The sequence below is a fragment of the Salvelinus fontinalis genome, chromosome 19 (genome assembly GCF_029448725.1).
Source record: "Salvelinus fontinalis isolate EN_2023a chromosome 19, ASM2944872v1, whole genome shotgun sequence".
In the NCBI taxonomy this organism is placed as follows: domain Eukaryota; kingdom Metazoa; phylum Chordata; class Actinopteri; order Salmoniformes; family Salmonidae; genus Salvelinus; species Salvelinus fontinalis.
In genome coordinates, this window is record NC_074683.1 from 30,412,611 (window position 1) to 30,435,072 (window position 22,462).

Sequence of the window (22,462 nt, forward strand, 5' to 3'; positions counted from 1 at the left end):
ACATTTCACATTCTTAAAATAAAGTGGTGATCCTAACTGACCTAAGACAGAGAATTTTTAGTAGGGTTAAATGTCAAGAATTGTGAAAAACTGAGTTGAAATGTATTTGGCTAAGGTGTCTGTAAACTTCCGACTTCAACTGTATGTTTCCCATGCCAATAAAGCCATTCAATTGAATTAACAGAGGAAGGGGGGAGAAGAAGGTAGGGGGGAGGGGAAGGGAGAGTTTTTACCCACACTCTCACATTAAAGACTTGGAAAATGATCATGTATTTATGTTTCGATAAACAAGAGATTTAAAATGAGTAACTAAAGTCACTGAATTTGGCATATTTTTTGGGGCTAGTGATGGCCATTGTCGCTTGGTGATATCATTACGTGGTCCTGTGTGGCTCAGTTGGTCAAGCATGGTGCTTGCATCACCAGGGTTGTGGGTTTGATTCCCACGGGGGACCAATATGAAAATGTATGCACTCACTATTATAAGTCGCTCTGGATAAGAGCATCTGCTAAATTATGAAAAATGTAACATGTTTGACTGGTTTGGTCATTCAGTAGGTACCTTGTCTGGGTACCTTGTCTGAGATCAGAATAGAGACAAATCGACCTGGTAATGATCATATCAGATGGAATAAGAATTGAATTATTTCTGAGGTTAGCCAGAGGAGAATGTGATGCTACAGAATATTCAAGCCTCACTATCTTCATGCCAATAAATCTGACACAACTGTAATTTATGTGCTTTTAGTTGAGACATTACCTCACAACAAGATAGGTTTATGCTCCTGTCTTGTCAGCTGAGGGGAGAGAGGAGCTAGTGTCAGATGGGTAGGAGCTAAGGGCTTTGGTCAGGGAAAAGGTAGCAGACTTGGTTGGGCAGTGCTTTGCTGTCCCTACCAAAGCACCCACCTCCAGGGTCCAGCATTCATGTAACGTGTACACTTCCAATAAGTAGTGTACATAACTCTGTTATGCTTCTCAGTCCATTAATGAATAGAAAGTAGATCCTAGATGTATTCTTCAGTCAGACAGAACACTGTGGGGGTGATATGTTAAAACAGTGACAGATATGATCCACACACAGACAGCGCATCAGGGCCAGGCACAGACCTTTCAGGGGGCAGGTGCTCAAACTGTATTTTAGTATATAGTGATTGGCTAGAGTCTAGACTACCTGTGTTGGGTTGTTGATGTTGGGTCTTTCTGCCTTAGCCAACCAGACCCAATATTGCTGATGATGTAAATCAAGGGTTATCCTGCTGTAGCAGTAGGCTATTGTTGATAAGTAAAGTAGGTACCTTGCTACACGTTCGGTAAGTGCATCTCCCAAGCTCAAGCCATGCATGTTTGGATACTGGGCGCACACAATCTCTGTACAGGGCAGACCCACGGACAGGGTAAGGGTAATGGTGGGGTGACAAAACTTGATGACTTCACAATGACTTGGGGGCAGTGGGTTCAAAACAACAATGGCAAAACTGTACCCCCACTCCAAAAAAGGGCAAATGGCAGGTGGGAGGGCACAAGTTGACCCCTTTCTATGCACGTGCCTGCAGTGCATCTATGAATGTCTAATCTAAAATGAACTCACTGAAAATAAATGGTTTGAAACTAAACAGTTGTGTTGGCTGAGAGGCTGCTCAAAACTGATTTCTGTCATATGTTCCCTGACTACACTTTTATTGAACTCTGAGAGACTGTGATACTTATTAAACATTTCCTGTGTTTTCTTTCCATAAATAGTTCATTGTCAGGTTGAACACTCTCTGAAGCATCTTTTCTAAGCACAGCATAACAATTGGCAATTAGTGTCTTTCCACTACCAGCTTCTATATGTACGATGTTGAAAGGTTGCAGTTACTGCTGTTAGGTTCTAATTCTCAGAGTAAAAACTCTACGGACAAGATGAAAGCTCAAACCAAGTTTATTCTCCCAGAGGATCAATACACCTGCATTAGACAAAGACATATTCACACAAGCACTGATATTTAACCCTTTCTCATAGGCTGAGTCTCCTCCTACACATCTGTACAAACATCATTCTTTACTGCTAGGCAGGACACTAAGTGATACGGGCCATAAACGTTTATTTCTCCCCTAACGTGACCTGACCTGATCTCCACCCCCCCCCCCCCCCCCTCCATCATTAATCCATGGCTCTCTCCCCTTATCAATGCCTGGCACTTCTGATCGCTTCCCTGCACTCAACACACAGCTGTCATGTTGCCTGGTACCAGACTGTGTCTCTTCTCCTCCCAGAGGATCCCTGTTGGCTAACAATAACATATCCTGATATAATGTAAACGTTATACATTACCCTCTCTCCCTCAGTGACATGAATAAGTGTATTTCATATTCTCCGAATCCAACACTGCGTTCTGTGCTGGCAAATATACCCAGAGGACAGGAGTAAACCTGTCAAGGGTAGGTTCAACACATGCTGAGAGGAATGCTAAAACACAAGAGGCTTTGTTTGGACAGCTTGTCTGAATGGCTGGAGAGGAACAGACATCAAATATCTGCCTGCTTGCTTCACAGTCACTGGTGATCTAAATTACATCAGCTCATATCATGGTGTATGGCTGTAAGCTGCCACCAGTTGTAACCCAGCGACTGCTACATTCTCCTGTCACCATGTCTGCTTCCTTTAATGGATGGTGACATGGAGGCATATAAGTCTATCTGAGACATGTTTACACAGTTGTGTTTGGAAGCATGCCATGTTAAGCCAGGTTATACGAGTTGTTGTTTGGTTTTGTTGTTGTTTAAAACAATCCTTTGATTGTTTCTGTCTGTGTGCTCCAGGTTTACTAACTCGGTCTCTGTCTCTCCCCAGGTTTGCAGACTCTATCCGGGGCATGCTGAAGCTCATCCTGGTCCTGATGATGGCTGGGGCTTCCCTGGCCTCCACCTGGTTCACACTCACTTGTCTAACCAGGCTCACACACCTACCCTCCACTGCAGGTAGGCCTGGTAGAGCACGGTTTCCATGTCAGGAAGTGAGCATTTTACATGTAGGCAGTGCAACTGGCGTACACCCAGAGCATCCTAGACCCACAATGGATACTTCAATAGCAGACTTGTCCTTTAGATTCAGGAAGGAACACATGGACTTAGTATAGTAAGTAGCCATTGGCTTGTGCTAGTCAGAATGGCTCACAGGAGCAGGAGTGAGGTAGCTGTTTCTGTAATGAGGCAGCTTCATGTACAGTACCAGTCAAAGGTTTGGACACACCTACTCAACCCAGGGTTTTTCTTTATTTGTCCTATTTTCTACATTGTAGAATAATAGTGAAGACGCATCAGGTCCCAATGTATGTCTGTTTCAGAAGAGGTATCCGTATGTTAGGCCCTGATCTGGCTATGCCATATGGCTGTGAGCTACACTAGTTCATTTAGCAGACAAGAATTGCTTATAATTCCGTGGCATTATTGTATATTATTTTATAGTATGAAGAATACAGTGTAACAAAGCTGAATAAAATAGAAAGGATATTTTCTCCAAAGGATTTGAGGGAGCGCGCACATACGGCTATTCTGTGTTGAGCGGTTAACATAGAAACAGGTACTCCTATATGTATAATTTAGAGTTATTTATGTAACGTTAGTTGTGATACAAATGTTGGACTATATGTTTAGATTTCTAATATATTAAATGGCTGCAAGATGCGACTCTAATGATGATTTGAAAATAGTTGCATGAAATGCATGAGCTCTGCTTTGTTTTTACACAGGCTGTACAACCTTCATCAGTCTCTCACTCACAGTTTGACAAGCACTTGATAATGCCTCGTATTTCCCAGCGGCAAATATATAATTCACAAGTGATAGGCTAATATTGTCACCCATCAGACTATTCTTGATTTAATCTTGTCTTTACATAAATACATGTCATCTATGCACTTAAATAGCGAATAGAGGACGCTTTTCCCATGGTTCATTTTCATGCCAGACAGGTAGGCTATACTCCTGTTGTTAAGAGAAGCAATGTGCTTAATATTAGGAGGGTTGAGAAATAAAACTATATATATAGTTCTATAGAAGCTGGTGGGATCCTCTTCTTTTTAATAGAGGTCATCACTCTGTTTTCTCACTCAATTGTATAGCCTATAGAAATGTTGCGCAACATGAGCTCATGGGCTCTCATGAAGTGTTTGATTAGAGTTTCATTCACATTTGCATTGATGTCAGAGTGATTAGAGGGACAATAGAGTCCTGACTACCAGGCAGTTAGCACGTTTGGTAGGTTACTAATGACCAGCAGTAGCATCAGAGCTTGGAGAAGCCTAATTACCGAGACTAAACGGTCACATGGAATTTGACTGCCATCGTGACTCGTCTCTGCCGGTGTGGCGGTAATACGGTCACCGTAACAGCCCTAAGAAAAGAGGACTAAAATATTATCATGGAGCAGCGCCATACTTCCTCTAATAAAGAGTACTAACATATTATCATGGAGCAGCGCCATACTGCCTCTAATAAAGAGGACTAACATATTTTCATGGAGCAGCGCCATACTGGCTCTAATAAAGAGGACTAACATATTATCATGGAGCAGCGCCATACTTCCTCTAATAAAGAGGACTAACATATTATCATGGAGCAGCGCCATACTGCCTCTAATAAAGAGGACTAACATATTATCATGGAGCAGCGCCATACTGCCTCTAATAAAGAGGACTAACATATTATCATGGAGCAGCGCCATACTTCCTCTAATAAAGAGGACTAAAATATTATCATGGAGCAGCGCCATACTGCCTCTAATAAAGAGGACTAAAATATTATCATGGAGCAGCGCCATACTGCCTCTAATAAAGAGGACTAACATATTATCATGGAGCAGCGCCATACTGCCTCTAATAAAGAGGACTAAAATATTATCATGGAGCAGCGCCATACTGCCTCTAATAAAGAGGACTAAAATATTATCATGGAGCAGCGCCATACTGCCTCTAATAAAGAGGACTAACATATTATCATGAAGCAGCGCCATACTTCCTCTAATAAAGAGGACTAAAATATTATCATGGAGCAGCGCCATACTGCCTCTAATAAAGAGGACTAACATATTATCATGGAGCAGCGCCATACTGCCTCTAATAAAGAGGACTAACATATTATCATGGAGCAGCGCCATACTGCCTCTAATAAAGAGGACTAACATATTATCATAGAGCAGCGCCATACTTCCTCTAATAAAGAGGACTAACATATTATCATGGAGCAGCGCCATACTGCCTCTAATAAAGAGGACTAACATATTATCATGGAGCAGCGCCATACTGCCTCTAATAAAGAGGACTAACATATTATCATGGAGCAGCGCCATACTTCCTCTAATAAAGAGGACTAAAATATTATCATGGAGCAGCGCCATACTGCCTCTAATAAAGAGGACTAAAATATTATCATGGAGCAGCGCCATACTGCCTCTAATAAAGAGGACTAACATATTATCATGGAGCAGCGCCATACTGCCTCTAATAAAGAGGACTAAAATATTATCATGGAGCAGCGCCATACTGCCTCTAATAAAGAGGACTAAAATATTATCATGGAGCAGCGCCATACTGCCTCTAATAAAGAGGACTAACATATTATCATGAAGCAGCGCCATACTTCCTCTAATAAAGAGGACTAAAATATTATCATGGAGCAGCGCCATACTGCCTCTAATAAAGAGGACTAACATATTATCATGGAGCAGCGCCATACTGCCTCTAATAAAGAGGACTAACATATTATCATGGAGCAGCGCCATACTGCCTCTAATAAAGAGGACTAACATATTATCATAGAGCAGCGCCATACTTCCTCTAATAAAGAGGACTAACATATTATCATGGAGCAGCGCCATACTGCCTCTAATAAAGAGGACTAACATATTATCATGGAGCAGCGCCATACTGCCTCTAATAAAGAGGACTTACATATTATCATGGAGCAGCACCATACTTCCTCTAATAAAGAGGACTAACATATTATCATGGAGCAGCGCCATACTGCCTCTACTGCCTGTAATAAAGGGATCAACTAGCTACAACCTGGGAGAGACGGATGTAGTGGAGGAACAGAGCAGCGGTGTTTGATACCAGCCGGTCATTAGAGCAGGACGGGGGTGGTAGAACAAAGGGCAGAGAGGATATTCACTGATGCCTGTGTCGCCGGTGCCGTGGTGTCGCCTCAGTTCCTCTGTGGCAACAGACAGACAGGCAGACAGGCAGACAGACAGGCAGACAGGCAGACAGACAGACAGACAGACAGACAGACAGACAGACAGACAGACAGACAGGAAGGCAGATTGGCTGGCTCGGTCCTCACAGACAGCAGTGTGATTAAGAGCGGTGCTGGGTAATGGGGAGTTGATTTGACCCAATCTGCAGTGATAAAGGAGACGGCCGTGGAGAAAACTGAGAGCCATGCTTTGCATCCCAAATGGCACCCTATTCCCTATATAGTGTACCACCATAGGGTTCTGGTCAAAAGTAGTACACTATATAGAGAATAGGGTGCCATTTGGGACACAAACATGCTCTGCTCCATGGTGATGGCTTAATCTGCTCACCCACCCCAGGGCCCCAGGGCTCAGCCTCAGAGCAGCTGAGACTTTGATCAGTGGCCAAGGCACACAAGCATGGACACACGCGCACACACTACCGTTCAAAAGTTTGGGGTCACTTAGAAATGGCCTTGTTTTTGAAAGAAAAGCACATTTTTTGTGCATTAAAATAACATCAAATTGATCAGAAACACAGTGTAGACATTGTTAATGTTGTAAATGACTATTGTTGCTGGAAACGTCTGATTTTCTTTTTATGGAATATCTACATAGGCGTACCGAGGCCCATAGGTAAACTATAAAGAAGATATAGCTAGCTTTCTCTCTCTCCTTCTGCTGCTTTGCCTTAACTTTTGTTCAAAACTGTTCAACTATTGTCTTTCTCTTTGAGTCAGCTACTCACCATATTTTATGCACTGCGGTGCTAGCTAGCTGTAGCTTATGCTTTCAGTACAAGATTCATTCTCTGGTTGGACAACATGTCAATTCATGCTGCAAGAGCTCTGATAGGTTGGAGGATGTCCTCTGGAAGTTGTCATAATTACTGTGTAAGTCTATTGAAGGGGGAGAGAACCATGAACCTCCTAGGTTTTGTATTGAAGTATACAAAAGGAGGACGACAGAAACTAGCTGTCTTTGGCTACACCATGGTGCTACCCTAGAGAGTGCTGTTGAGGCTATTGTAGACCTTCATTGCAAAACAGTGTGTTTTAATAAATTATTTGGTGATGTGAATATATGTAGTATAGTTTTATCTAAAAAAAGGATAATGTTTTTTAATGTTTCACTTTTATTTTTATGAAATTCACTGAGAAGAATGGTCCTCCACTTCCTCCTCTGAAGAGCCTCCACTGACATACACATTGGCCAGCACTAACTAACACAATTTGCCTCTTGCGTTGGAACAGAAACATCCCGCTGTGCCCTCAGAATAACTAAATGTAGTCAATCTCATGAAAAGACCCAGACAGGCTGCAGAGCAGGGTTTTTGCCTGTGGTTTTTTCCCTATCCAATACCCACTGTTAAACCACCATTGACTAAGCTGGAATGACATTATGAGTGATCTTTGATACCTGGAGGAACCCGGAGGCCGGTATTTGTTCTCATGGAGACACTGTTCTCACGGTCTCGCTAGACTAGTGTCATTTCACACTAGTTAGAGTGCCATATCTAATGCACTCTGTGAACTGTTGATGTAAAAAGGTCTTTATAAGTCACATTTAATTGATTTGTGGATTTAACCCTGACTCCCTGTCCTCTGCTTTATACAATGTGATTTTTGATCGATTTACTGATTGATTCATTGATTAATTAACCCTCCGCCCCTCTGTCCTCCCATCAGCCACCCTGTACACCTCCTGTATCGTATTGGGCATCTTCATCAACAGTAGTGTACCCATCTTCTTTGAGCTCTTGATCGAGACCGTGTACCCCGTGCCCGAGGGCATCACCTGCGGGGTGGTCACCTTCCTCGGTAACCTGGTCACCGGCTGCCTCCTCTTCTTCCTCACCTTCTACACCACAGGTAAGACCGACAGGTCGATCACAGGTACAACACAAGATAGAGAGAGAGAATTAAATGAGAGGAGACAGCCCTAGAGTAGCGGGTCAGATTCCAACCCAGATGAAGAGGTCTGATGTGCCATCATCTCCACTGAGGATCATTTAAAGAAATAGATAGATACAATAATTAATTGTCTGAATCTTGCGGAACTTCATATGAAATATGTAAGCACAGCATATAACAAAAAGGACAGAATATCTCTCCCTGGTTGGAACAGAAGCAGGTCAGGAGCCTGTAGTGGAGCCAAACCATCATACCTCCTCTCTGTGTGGTCATCTCAAATGACACCCTATTTCAAATGGGCCCTTGTCAAAAGTAGTGCACTATGGAGAGAATATGGTGCCATTTGGGAAGAACCCTCTGTTTCCCTCCCCTTTTAGCTGAGCTCCTTTCTGTTTGCAGAGCTCCTCTGGCTGATTAACCTTCACAGTAAGGTCAGACACATCACAAAGCCAATCAGGTGGAATGATGAATAATGCTTAGAGAAACTTGACAGCATTCCCCTCTCAAACACTCTGGAGTAAATAAATAGAATATACTGTATACATATTTATACAAACTGCATTACTATTCATGAGATTCACACACACACACACACACACACACACACACACACACAGACACAGACACAGACACAGACACACGCACACACGCACACACGCACACATGCACACAAACACATACTCACACAAACACACACACTGGCAAGTCCCCCTGGTGGTAAGCTGTATGAACTGACTGATACAGCTGTTGCCTGACAACTACATTCTGTCCTGATCTACTAACTGGCTGGTCCCTCAGAGTACAGGTGGTGGATAGTCAGTCCTTAATTAGGGTGGCCACCTTGGACCAGAGGCTCTTTCTCCACTAACAAAGCTGACACCCGGACTGTGCATGTTCACCTATTTGACTGTGAGTGTTCCTGTTCCACCCAGCAACAAGCAGAAAGGGATTCAGGAGATTCGACAGGTCAGGCAGCAGAAGCAGAAGCCAGGTGCTGATGAATAAACATCAGTTTAGGGACCTTTAGACTGTGATTCTAATCACTAGCGATATGTGTAAAGTTTCCTCAGACTGGAGCGAGCTAGTGATTAATCATGAATTACCCATCAGTATAGATGCATGCTTTCCAAATTGTACACTATCCTCTTCACAGTGCAATACTTTTGATCAGGGCCCATAGGGCTCTGGTCAAAAGTAGTGCACTATATTAGGGAATAGGGTGCTGTTTAGGACGCAGAACAGTGTCATGTGGACAGCCAGGTGGCGTCATATAGAGATGTCTGTAGTGTAGGATCAGGAAACTGATACAGGTCTCATAAAGTATACATTTCCCCCCTTCTAGTCAGTGGTGGTGAATGAGAGCCTGCTGGATGTGTACAGAGGGGCCTGTTTGTGTACTGGAGACTGAAGGCCCATGTGGTCAGAACTGAGAAGGGAACAGTGTTGGCAGCTTCCTCTCTCCCTCTGACACCCAGGAAGATTCAACTGAGATTAGAGAGCTTTGGCACAGCTTTAGCTTTTCAAATCTGACCTTGTTGCGGTCACAGACAGTAGTGTGGTTTGTTACCCATTGGTCTCGCTCGCTCTCTCTTCTGTTCTGTTCTGAGTGATTCTCAGAGGTTATACCCAGCAGAGGCTGGTCTGAGATCTGTAATTATGGCCCCAGACATCTTGAGTAGCACACTCTTGTGGTATTCCTGTGTGGACTGCACACTCTTAATGACTGCCAGCAGCTCAGCCCTTTATAAATAGAGCAGTTGGTGGTCCTCAGGGCTGAGTGTTAGGACCAATTCATATGATATTTACATGTCTCTAGGAATGTAGAGCCGATTGGTTTAGATACTAGTTGAGATACTAATAACTACAGCTAAATCCAGCTAGTTCCTGTTGATCAATCATTGTGGATGAACTGAGGAGAATATTCCACCACCACTAACAGTATGATGAAGCTCCAATATTTTCTCTCCTACCTGTAATTCATCTTTCATTAATTTCAGCTTATGACCGTAATTGATGTGACAGATATGTTGGTGTGGAATTAAAGCTGAATTCCATATAAATCTTAGCCTTTTCAAAATCCTCCCCACTCACTCTTATATTTAAAATTGGCAACCTCAGCCTCAAAGATGTTCATTTATTTTTTCGCTACGTTTTTTAAAAGAAGTTATACATTTGTAAATGTATTAAATGTCTATTTTAATATCACCTTAGTGGGTCCCAACAGTCTTCTATCCCAGCAGAGTATTTTGTCCAAAATGGCACCCTATTCCCTATGTAGTGCACTACTTTTGACCAGAGCTACTATATTAGGAAATAGGGCACCATTTGGGAAGCAGGCGTGCCTAATCCCCAAGGTCACTTAACCACTGAGTCTGTCTGAAAACATGAATGGAGACAACACTGGCTATATGAATACTGCTACAGTTGTTGGTACTTTAGATTTCATCTGCTTGTTGTTTATGTGATTTAGCTATGGAGTGGTGGGTGGAATAGAAAGCAGGGAGCCGTATTGTTGAGCGAAGTATCAAAGACTGCTCGTCTATTTGGAGGAGTTAGGGGTTGTGTGGGGTAGGCGGCAATATCGGTTGCGTTTGTTGTCAAGACTTTCAACATGGGAAATTAAATAATTGCCACTTCTGTTTTCTTCAAACTTTTTTTTGTAAACTTTGCCAAATGTGTCTGAAGTACAAAACTATGAGATTAATAATATGTTCTTAGCCAAATACATTGAAACTCAGTTTTTCACAATTCCTGACATTTAATCCTAGTAAAAATTCCCTGTTTTAGGTCAGTTAGGATCGCCACTTTATTTTAAGAATGTGAAATGTCAGAATAACTGTAGAGAGAATGATTTATTTCAGCTTTTATTTATTTCGTCACATTTCCAGTGGGTCAGAAGTTTACATACACTCAATTAGTATTTGGTAGCATTGCCTTTAAATTGTTTAACTTGGGTCAAACGTTTCGGATAGCTTCCCACAATAAATTGGGTGAATTTTGGCCCATTCCTCCTGACAGAGCTGGTGTAACTGAGTCAGGTGTATAGGCCTCCTCGCTTTTTCAGTTCTGCCCACACATTTTCTATAGGATTGAGGTCAGGGCTTTGTGATGGCCACTCCAATACCTTGACTTTATTGTCCTTAAGCCATTTTGCCACAACTTTGGAAGTATGCTTGGTGTCATTGTCCATTTGGAAGACCCATTTGCGACCAAGCTTTAACTTCCTGAATGATGTTTTGAGATGTTGCTTCAATATATCCACGTCATTTCCCTCCCTCATGATGTCATCTATTTTGTGAAGTGCACCAGTCCCTCCTGCAGCAAAGCAGCCCCATAACATGATGCTGCCGCCAACCCCGTGCTTCACGGTTGGGATGATGTTCTTCGGCTTGCAAGCGTCCCCCCTTTTCCTCCAAACATAACGATGGTCATTATGGCCAAACAGTTCTATTTTTGTTTCATCAGACCAGAGGACATTTCTCCAAAAAGTACGATCTTTGTCCCCATGTGCAGTTGCAAACCGTAGTCTGGCTTTTTTATGGCGGTTTTGGAGCAGAGACTTCTTGCTTGCTGAGCAGCCTTTCAGGTTATGTCGATATAGGACTCGTTTTACTGTGGATATAGATTCTTTTGTACCTGTTTCCTCCAGCATCTTCACAAGGCCCTTTGCTGTTGTTCTGGGATTGATTTGCACTTTTCGCACCAAAGTACATTAATCTCTAGGAGACCGAATGCGTCACCTTCCTGAGCGGTATGACGGCTGCGGGATCCCATGGTGTTTATACCTGCGTACTATTGTTTGAACAGATGAACCTGGTACCTTCAGGTGTTTGGAAATTGCTCCCAAGGATGGACCAGACTTGTGGAGGTCTACCATTTTTTTCTGAGGTCTTGGCTGATTTCTTTTGATTTTCCCATGATGTCAAGCAAAGAGGCACTGAGTTTGAAGGTAGGCCTTGAAATACATCCACAGGTACACCTCCAATTGACTCAAATGATGTCAATTAGCCTATCAGAAGCTTCTAAAGCCATGACATAATTTTCTGGAATTTTCCAAGCTGTTTGAAGGCACAGTCAACTTAGTGTATGTACATTTCTGACCCACTGGAATTGTGATACAGTGAATTATAAGTGAAATAATCTGGCTGTAAACAATTGTTGGAACAATGACTTGTGTCATGCACAAAGTAGATGTCCTAACCGACTTGCCAAAACTATAGTTTATTAACAAGAAATTTGTGGAGTGGTTGAATAAACAGTTTTAATGACTCCAACCTGTGTATGTAAACTTCCAACGTCAACTGTATCTGGAATCTGTAACCTTTTGTGAATGTTATGGAGGCGTCGGAGACCATAGCTCCGTGTAGAGCCATGTTGATCCATAACAATTATTTTGTTTTGCAGTTGCTCTTTTATTTCTGAGATGTTTTTGAATGATTGTGGTGGGAACAGTTTATACTATAATCAAACACCTCCTATTTGAAATACACACAGTCATATTAAATGACAAAACAGTCTCAATGTCTTCCCACCTAGTCTGAATATTCTGACAGTAATAGAAAGTAATTATTCTCATTTTGTTTCATTGAACGTTTAATGATTTAATTTCGATTAGTTAAGTCATATTTATATCGGACAAATGTCAGCCAGCTTCATTCCCCTTTCCTCTTAAAAAAAAACAACTGAGGAAAGTGAGAATGGGAGGAATAAATCAGTCTGAAACGTGACGTCCATTTTAAACGCACCAGCATCATTGGCCACAATTAGGAATAATTGCGGCAGCAATACGTGATTTCTGCTCGCGACTCAGCCTCTGTGCTTGTGTGAGTTTGCGTGTGTGTGCGCGTGGGTAAATCTGTGGCGGCCATGACATTTTGTCAGCTATTGTCATGCAAATACATACTTGTCTCACGATAATTGACTGTTAATTAACATTAACACGTTTAGCATCTCCATGCCTCCACACATACAAGCTGCATACAAGCTACATACAAGCTGCATACAAGCGCTGATGCGAGCCTTTGGAACATCTACATTTAAAAAACTTAAATAAATCCAATAAATATACACCATCACAATAAATCCATTTAATACACACCATCACAATAAATCCATTTAATACACACCATCACAATAAATCAATTTAATATACACCATCACAATAAATCCATTTAATACACACCATCACAATAAATCCATTTAATGTACACCATCACAATAAATCCATTTAGTACACACCATCACAATAAATCCATTTAATGTACACCATCACAATAAATCCATTTAATACACACCATCACAATAAATCCATTTAATACACACCATCACAATAAATCAATTTAATATACACCATCACAATAAATCCATTTAATACACACCATCACAATAAATCCATTTAATGTACACCATCACAATAAATCCATTTAGTACACACCATCACAATAAATCCATTTAATGTACACCATCACAATAAATCCATTTAATACACACCATCACAATAAATCCATTTAATACACACCATCACAATAAATCCATTTAATACACACCATCACAATAAATCCATTTAAAATGCACCATCACAATAAATCCATTTAATATACACCATCACAATAAATCAATTTAATACACACCATCACATACCACCCTGCATACCACTGCTGGCTTGCTTCTGAAGCTAAGCAGGGTTGGTCCTGGTCAGTCCCTGGATGGGAGACCAGATGCTGCTGGAAGTGGTGTTGGAGGGCCAGTAGGAGGCACTCTTTTCTCTGGTCTAAAAAATGTCCCAATGCCCCAGGGCAGTGATTGGGGACACTGTGCCGTCTTTAGGGTGCCGTCTTTCGGATGGGACGTTAAACGGGTGTCCTGACTCTCTGAGGTCATTAAAGATCCCATGGCACTTATCGTAAGAGTAGGGGTGTTAACCCCGGTGTCCTGGCTAAATTCCCAATCTGGCCTTCAAACCATCATGGTCACCTAATAATCCCCAGTTTACAATTGGCTCATTCATCCCCCTCCTCTCCCCTGTAACTATTCCCCAGGTCGTTGCTGCAAATGAGAACGTGTTCTCAGTCAACTTACCTGGTAAAATAACGGTAAAAAAAAAAAAATCACAATAAATCAATTTAATATGCACCATCACAATAAATCCATTTAATACACACATCACAATAAATCAATTTAATACACACCATCACAATAAATCCATTTAATACACACCATCACAATAAATCCATTTAATATACACCATCACAATAAATCAATTTAATACACACCATCACAATAAATCAATTTAATATGCACCATCACAATAAATCCATTTAATGTACACCATCACAATAAATCCATTTAATATGCACCATCACAATAAATCAATTTAATGTACACCATCACAATAAATCAATTTAATACACACCATCACAATAAATCAATTTAATACACACCATCACAATAAATCCATGTAATGTACACCATCACAATAAATCCATTTAATATGCACCATCACAATAAATCCATTTAATGTACACCATCACAATAAATCCATTTAATGTACACCATCACAATAAATCCATGTAATATACACATCACAATTTAATATACACCATCACAATAAATCAATTTAATACACACCATCACAATAAATCCATTTAGTGTACACCATAACAATAAATCCATTTAATGTACACATCATTAATAAATAAATTTAATGTACACCATCACAATAAATCCATTTAATGTACACATCACAATAAATACATTTAATGTACACCATCACAATAAATACATTTAATATACACCATCACAATAAATCCATTTAATATACACCATCACAATAAACCCATTTAATACACACCATCACAATAAATCCATTTAATATGCACCATCACAATAAATCCATTTAATATACACCATCACAATAAATCCATTTAATATGCACCATCACAATAAATCAATTTAATATACACCATCACAATAAACCCATTTTATATACACCATCACAATAAATAAATTTAATGTACACCATCACAATAAATCCATTTAATATACACCATCACAATAAATGCATTTAATGTACACCATCACAATAAATCCATTTAATATACACCATCACAATAAATCCATTTAATATACACCATCACAATAAATTCATTTAATACACACCATCACAATAAATCCATTTAATATACACCATCACAATAAATGCATTTAATGTACACCATCACAATAAATCCATTTAATATACACCATCACAATAAATCCATTTAATATACACCATCACAATAAATTCATTTAATACCTACCATCACAATAAATCCATTTAATAGACACCATCACAATAAATTCATTTAATATACACCATCACAATAAATCCATTTAATATACACCATCACAATAAATACATTTAATATGCACCATCACAATAAATACATTTAATATACACCATCACAATAAATACATTTAATATACACCATCACAATAAATACATTTAATATACACCATCACAATAAATACATTTAATATACACCATCACAATAAATACATTTAATATGCACCATCACAATAAATACATTTAATATACACCATCACAATAAATACATTTAATATACACCATCACAATAAATACATTTAATATACACCATCACAATAAATACATTTAATGTACACCATCACAATGAATCCATGATTTATTTTAGGCAGGTCTAAAGAAACATTATGATATGAAGAAACATGTATTTCAGAAGAACACAATATGAGTTTTCCTACTGTATGTTATCTGGCTATGCGCCATGCCATCGGCTGTAGGCTTTTTCATTTAGCAGACAACATATGCTTATAAGTCCCAAGCCATTATTTTATATTATATGATTTTATAGTAAGAAGAATATAATTGAACTTACTGAATACAATAGAAAGGATATTTTTCCCATTCCAGAGCGAGTGCACATGCATATGAAGTGACTATGTTGAGCGTAAAAGTGATCATTTGAAACAGGTCCTCTACGCTAGATTTAGAGTTATTTGGAGACTTTAGTTGTGAATGATACAAACCTTAGAATGTCTTAGAAATCAAAACATACAGTACGTTTGGACACACCTACTCATTCAAGGTTTTTTCGGATTTTTGAAAACTATTTTCTACATTGTAGAATAATAGGGAAGACAGCAAAACTATGAAATAACACATATGGCATCATGTAGTAACCAAAAAAGTGTTAAACAAATCAAAATGTATTTGAAATTTGAGATTCCCTTTGCCTTGATGACAGCTTTGCACACTCTTGGCATTCTCTAAATACATAAATAAAGAAAAACCCTGGAATGAGTAGGTGTGTCCAAACTTTTGACTGGTGCTGTACATGGGCTGTACTAGGGGCTATTGATTTGAGAAAGTCACACAAAAGACTTGCACTCCTTTCCTCAGACTGCACACACTGTTCTCTCATCAAGCCATAATATTTTCACCCATCAGACTATTCTCAATTTAATTTGTCATTACTAATAATTATCGAATGAGCAGAAATAGGGGCAGGAACATGTTATCCGTATGCACTGGAATAGTGAATAGAGGCCATTTCCCCACCGTTTGTTTTTCAATCATGCCGGGTAGGCTACTCCTGTTTTATAGAGGAGCTTGTGCTTAATATGAGCAGCTGAGAAATAAATATAGTAGCAGCTGGGATCCTGTTTTCAGTGACAACCATCAAAACTCTGCTTTCAGACAGGACATGTCTGGGCTTATAAGGATACGTATTTCAACTCTATGCATCAACCACTGTTGAGCCTGCAGCCTCTCGCTGCGCGGCAGGTGATATTCCGCCCACCCAACCTCTGTATGCCATAGGCTCTCCAACCCTGTTCCTGCAGCTACCCAGTGGTTCATTTGGGAAAACAAGTGAAATCTGTTCTGGAATGTCAATCGTAACTTGTTTTCACAACAAAACATATTTAATTAAACTGTTGACAGCCCCTCTCTCTGCGCGCTCAAGAAAGGAATGAAGGAGAGAGAGGAGGAGCTGGCAATGCATTGTGGTGAGATATTCTGTAGCTAAAGGTAATGTGGGAGCCTATTCATTAAATATATCAAAATCCCTGTTACTAGGCTATTCAAAATCAAACACAGTGGGGCTCCCGAGTGGCGCAGCGGTCTAAGGCACTGCATCACAGTGTTAGAGGCCTCACTAAAGACCCGGGTTCGATCCCAGGTCTGTGTCACAGCCGGCCGCGACAGGGAGACCCATGAGGCATTGCACAATTGGCCCAGCGTCATCTAGGTTAGGGGAGGGTTTGGCCCGGCCAGGATGTCCTTGTCCCATTGCGCTCTAGCAACTCCTTGTGGCGGACTGGGCGCATGCACACTGACTTCAGTTGGCAGCTTCCAGCTGCCATCCTGGCCAGCCAAACCCTCCCCTAACCTGGACGACGCCTCATGGGTCTCCCGGTCGCGGCCGGCTGCGACACAGCCTGAACCCGACACATTGGTGCGGCTGGCTTCCAGTTTAATTTGTACCACAGACATTTTGAATCAGTTATTTTTAGTAATATTTATTTTGCCATGCGGTGTCAAATCCACCATTCTTGATACACACGGGAAACTGTTGAACATGAAAAACCCAGCAGTTCTTGACACAATCAAACTGGTGTGCCTGGCACCTACTACCATACCCCGTTCAAAATCTTTTGTCTTGCCCATGCTCTGGCACACATACACAATCCATGTCTCAAGGCTTAAGCATCCTTCTTTAACCTGTCTCCTCCCCTTCATCTAAACTGATTTGAAGTAGATTTAACAGGTGACATCAATAAGGAATCATAGACTGACCAGGTGAATTCAGGTGAAAGCTATGTCATGGAAAGAGCAGGTGTTTCTAATGTTTTGTACCCTCCGTGTAGAGCCAGAGGAAGAAGTGAAAACATCATTTAAATTGTACTTTTTAACCGAGCACTGAGCTACTGGAGCTAAGATAGCCTGTGAGGAATTGCATCGTCGTCTCTCTCCCCAGAGGCTCTTTTGTTATTACTGTTCAGAAAGGGAAATTATGTCCACTCCTATTCCCCTTTGATTTGCTGTTCAAGCAACTCCAAATAGTGTTGCTTTCTCTCTTACTTTCCACACACTGCAGCCCTGCTACTCCTCACTGATGATGTCACTGGGACCATTGGCTGCTCGTGAGCCGGTTAGCCACTTCTTTACCACCAAATATCTGACTGGATTACCTGAGAAATTTGGTTGGTTGGTGGGCATACATAGACACATTAACATTCATTCAGGCTCCACACCAATTCACACATCTCTCCTCCCAACATCTCCCCTCCCTCTCTGTTCTCTCTGTCTTCATCTAAATGGATGAGTCTGGGTCAGGCAGGCTGTGGAGACTGAGCTGTTAGATAAACACAACTCCCTTAACTTCCCACACCACCAGGCAACAGGTTACTGAGCTAACCTGATTAATGATTGTGCTACTTCAGGATGAAACATCTTCCACCTCTTAACTCTCTCTCTGTCCACTGAGCTCTGGACCCACAGATGTTCTCTCTCTGTCCACTGAGCTCTGGACCCACAGATGTTCTCTCTCTCTCTCTGTCCACTGAGCTCTGGACCCACAGATATTCTCTCTCTGTCCACTGAGCTCTGGACCCACAGATGTTCTCTCTCTGTCCACTGAGCTCTGGACCCACAGATATTCTCTCTCTGTCCACTGAGCTCTGGACCCACAGACGTTCTCTCTCTGTCCACTGAGCTCTGGACCCACAGATGTTCTCTCTCTCTGTCCACGGAGCTCTGGACCCACAGATGTTCTCTCTCTGTCCACTGAGCTCTGGACCCACAGATGTTCTCTCTCTATCCACTGAGCTCTGGACCTACAGATGTTCTCTCTCTATCCACTGAGCTCTGGACCTACAGATGTTCTCTCTCTATCCACTGAGCTCTGGACCCACAGATGTTCTCTTTCTGTCCACGGAGCTCTGGACCCACAGATGTTCTCTCTCTATCCACTGAGCTCTGGACCTACAGATGTTCTCTCTCTATCCACTGAGCTCTGGACCTACAGATGTTCTCTCTCTGTCCACTGAGCTCTGGACTCACAGATGTTCTCTCTCTCTGTCCACTGAGCTCTGGACTCACAGATGTTCTCTCTCTCTGTCCAATGAGCTCTGGACTCACAGATGTTCTCTCTCTCTCTCTGTCCACTGAGCTCTGGACTCACAGATGTTCTCTCTCTGTCCACTGAGTTCTGGACCCACAGATGTTCTCTCTCTCTCTCTGTCCACTGAGCTCTGGACCCACAGATGTTCTCTCTCTCTCTCTATCTGCTAAGCTCTGGACCCACAGATGTTCTCTCTCTGTCCACTGAGCTCTGGACCCACAGATGTTCTCTCTCTCTCTCTGTCCACTGAGCTCTGGACCCACAGATGTTCTCTTTCTCTGTCCACTGAGCTCTGGACCCACAGATGTTCTCTCTCTCTGTCCACTGAGCTCTGGACCCACAAATGTTCTCTCTCTCTGTCCACTGAGCTCTGGACCCACAAATGTTCTCTCTCTGTCCACTGAGCTCTGGACCCACAAATGTTCTCTCTCTGTCCACTGAGCTCTGGACCCACAAATGTTCTCTCTCTGTCCACTGAGCTCTGGACCCACAGATGTTCTCTCTCTCTGTCCACTGAGCTCTGGACCCACAAATGTTCTCTCTCTCTGTCCCCTGAGCTCTGGACCCACAGATGTTCTCTCTCTCTGTCCACTGAGCTCTGGACCCACAGATGTTCTCTCTCTCTGTCCACTGAGCTCTGGACCCACAAATGTTCTCTCTCTCTGTCCACTAAGCTCTGGACCCACAAATGTTCTCTCTCTCTGTCCACTAAGCTCTGGACCCACAAATGTTCTCTCTCTCTGTCCACTGAGCTCTGGACCCACAGATGTTCTCTCTTTCTCTGTCCACTGAGCTCTGGACCCACAGATGTTCTCTCTCTCTCTCTCTCTGTCCACTGAGCTCTGGACCCACAGATGTTCTCTCTCTCTCTGTCTACTGAGCTCTGGACCCACAGATGTTCTCTCTCTGTCCACTGAGCTCTGGACCCACAGATGTTCTCTCTCTCTGTCTACTGAGCTCTGGACCCACAGATGTTCTCTCTCTCTCTGTCTACTGAGCTCTGGACCCACAGATGTTCTCTCTCTCTGTCTACTGAGCTCTGGACCCACAGATGTTCTCTCTCTCTGTCCACTGAGCTCTGGACCCACAGATGTTCTCTCTCTCTCTGTCTACTGAGCTCTGGACCCACAGATGTTCTCTCTCTGTCTACTGAGCTCTGGACCCACAGATGTTCTCTCTCTCTCTGTCTACTGAGCTCTGGACCCACAGATGTTCTCTCTCTCTGTCCACTGAGCTCTGGACCCACAGATATTCTCTCTCTCTCTGTCCACTGAGCTCTGGACCCACAGATGTTCTCTCTCTCTCTGTCTACTGAGCTCTGGACCCACAGATGTTCTCTCTCTGTCTACTGAGCTCTGGACCCACAGATGTTCTCTCTCTGTCTACTGAGCTCTGGACCCACAGATGTTCTCTCTCTCTGTCCACTGAGCTCTGGACCCACAGATGTTCTCTTTCTCTCTCTATCTGCTAAGCTCTGGACCCACAGATGTTCTCTCTCTGTCCACTGAGCTCTGGACCCACAGATGTTCTCTCTCTCTCTCTGTCCACTGAGCTCTGGACCCACAGATGTTCTCTTTCTCTGTCCAATGAGCTCTGGACCCACAGATGTTCTCTCTCTCTGTCCACTGAGCTCTGGACCCACAAATGTTCTCTCTCTCTGTCCACTGAGCTCTGGACCCACAAATGTTCTCTCTCTGTCCACTGAGCTCTGGACCCACAAATGTTCTCTCTCTCTGTCCACTGAGCTCTGGACCCACAGATGTTCTCTCTCTCTGTCCACTGAGCTCTGGACCCACAAATGTTCTCTCTCTCTGTCCCCTGAGCTCTGGACCCACAGATGTTCTCTCTCTCTGTCCACTGAGCTCTGGACCCACAGATGTTCTCTCTCTCTGTCCACTGAGCTCTGGACCCACAAATGTTCTCTCTCTCTGTCCACTAAGCTCTGGACCCACAAATGTTCTCTCTCTCTGTCCACTAAGCTCTGGACCCACAAATGTTCTCTCTCTCTGTCCACTGAGCTCTGGACCCACAGATGTTCTCTCTCTCTCTGTCCACTGAGCTCTGGACCCACAGATGTTCTCTCTCTCTCTCTCTCTGTCCACTGAGCTCTGGACCCACAGATGTTCTCTCTCTCTCTGTCTACTGAGCTCTGGACCCACAGATGTTCTCTCTCTGTCCACTGAGCTCTGGACCCACAGATGTTCTCTCTCTCTGTCTACTGAGCTCTGGACCCACAGATGTTCTCTCTCTCTCTGTCTACTGAGCTCTGGACCCACAGATGTTCTCTCTCTCTGTCTACTGAGCTCTGGACCCACAGATGTTCTCTCTCTCTGTCCACTGAGCTCTGGACCCACAGATGTTCTCTCTCTCTCTGTCTACTGAGCTCTGGACCCACAGATGTTCTCTCTCTGTCTACTGAGCTCTGGACCCACAGATGTTCTCTCTCTCTCTGTCTACTGAGCTCTGGACCCACAGATGTTCTCTCTCTCTGTCCACTGAGCTCTGGACCCACAGATATTCTCTCTCTCTCTGTCCACTGAGCTCTGGACCCACAGATGTTCTCTCTCTCTCTGTCTACTGAGCTCTGGACCCACAGATGTTCTCTCTCTGTCTACTGAGCTCTGGACCCACAGATGTTCTCTCTCTGTCTACTGAGCTCTGGACCCACAGATGTTCTCTCTCTCTGTCCACTGAGCTCTGGACCCACAGATGTTCTCTCTCTCTCTGTCTACTGAGCTCTGGACCCACAGATGTTCTCTCTCTCTCTGTCTACTGAGCTCTGGACCCACAGATGTTCTCTCTCTGTCCACTGAGCTCTGGACCCACAGATGTTCTCTCTCTCTCTGTCTACTGAGCTCTGGACCCACAGATGTTCTCTCTCTGTCCACTGAGCTCTGGACCCACAGATGTTCTCTCTCTATCCACTGAGCTCTGGACCTACAGATGTTCTCTCTCTATCCACTGAGCTCTGGACCTACAGATGTTCTCTCTCTATCCACTGAGCTCTGGACCTACAGATGTTCTCTTTCTGTCCACGGAGCTCTGGACCCACAGATGTTCTCTCTCTATCCACTGAGCTCTGGACCTACAGATGTTCTCTCTCTATCCACTGAGCTCTGGACCTACAGATGTTCTCTCTCTATCCACTGAGCTCTGGACCTACAGATGTTCTCTCTCTGTCCACTGAG

At 42.7% G+C, this 22,462-nt stretch overlaps 1 protein-coding gene across 1 annotated transcript in view; it reads left to right on the forward strand.

Annotated features, from left to right (window-relative positions):
- Positions 1-22,462, forward strand: part of slc49a4 (solute carrier family 49 member 4) — an 80,414-nt gene that overhangs the window by 53,288 nt on the left and 4,664 nt on the right. The window contains exons 7-8 of the mRNA XM_055871267.1: positions 2,837-2,964; positions 7,906-8,088. Of these exons, the coding sequence (XP_055727242.1) occupies positions 2,837-2,964; positions 7,906-8,088 (311 nt within the window). The remainder of the gene's footprint in view (positions 1-2,836; positions 2,965-7,905; positions 8,089-22,462) is intronic.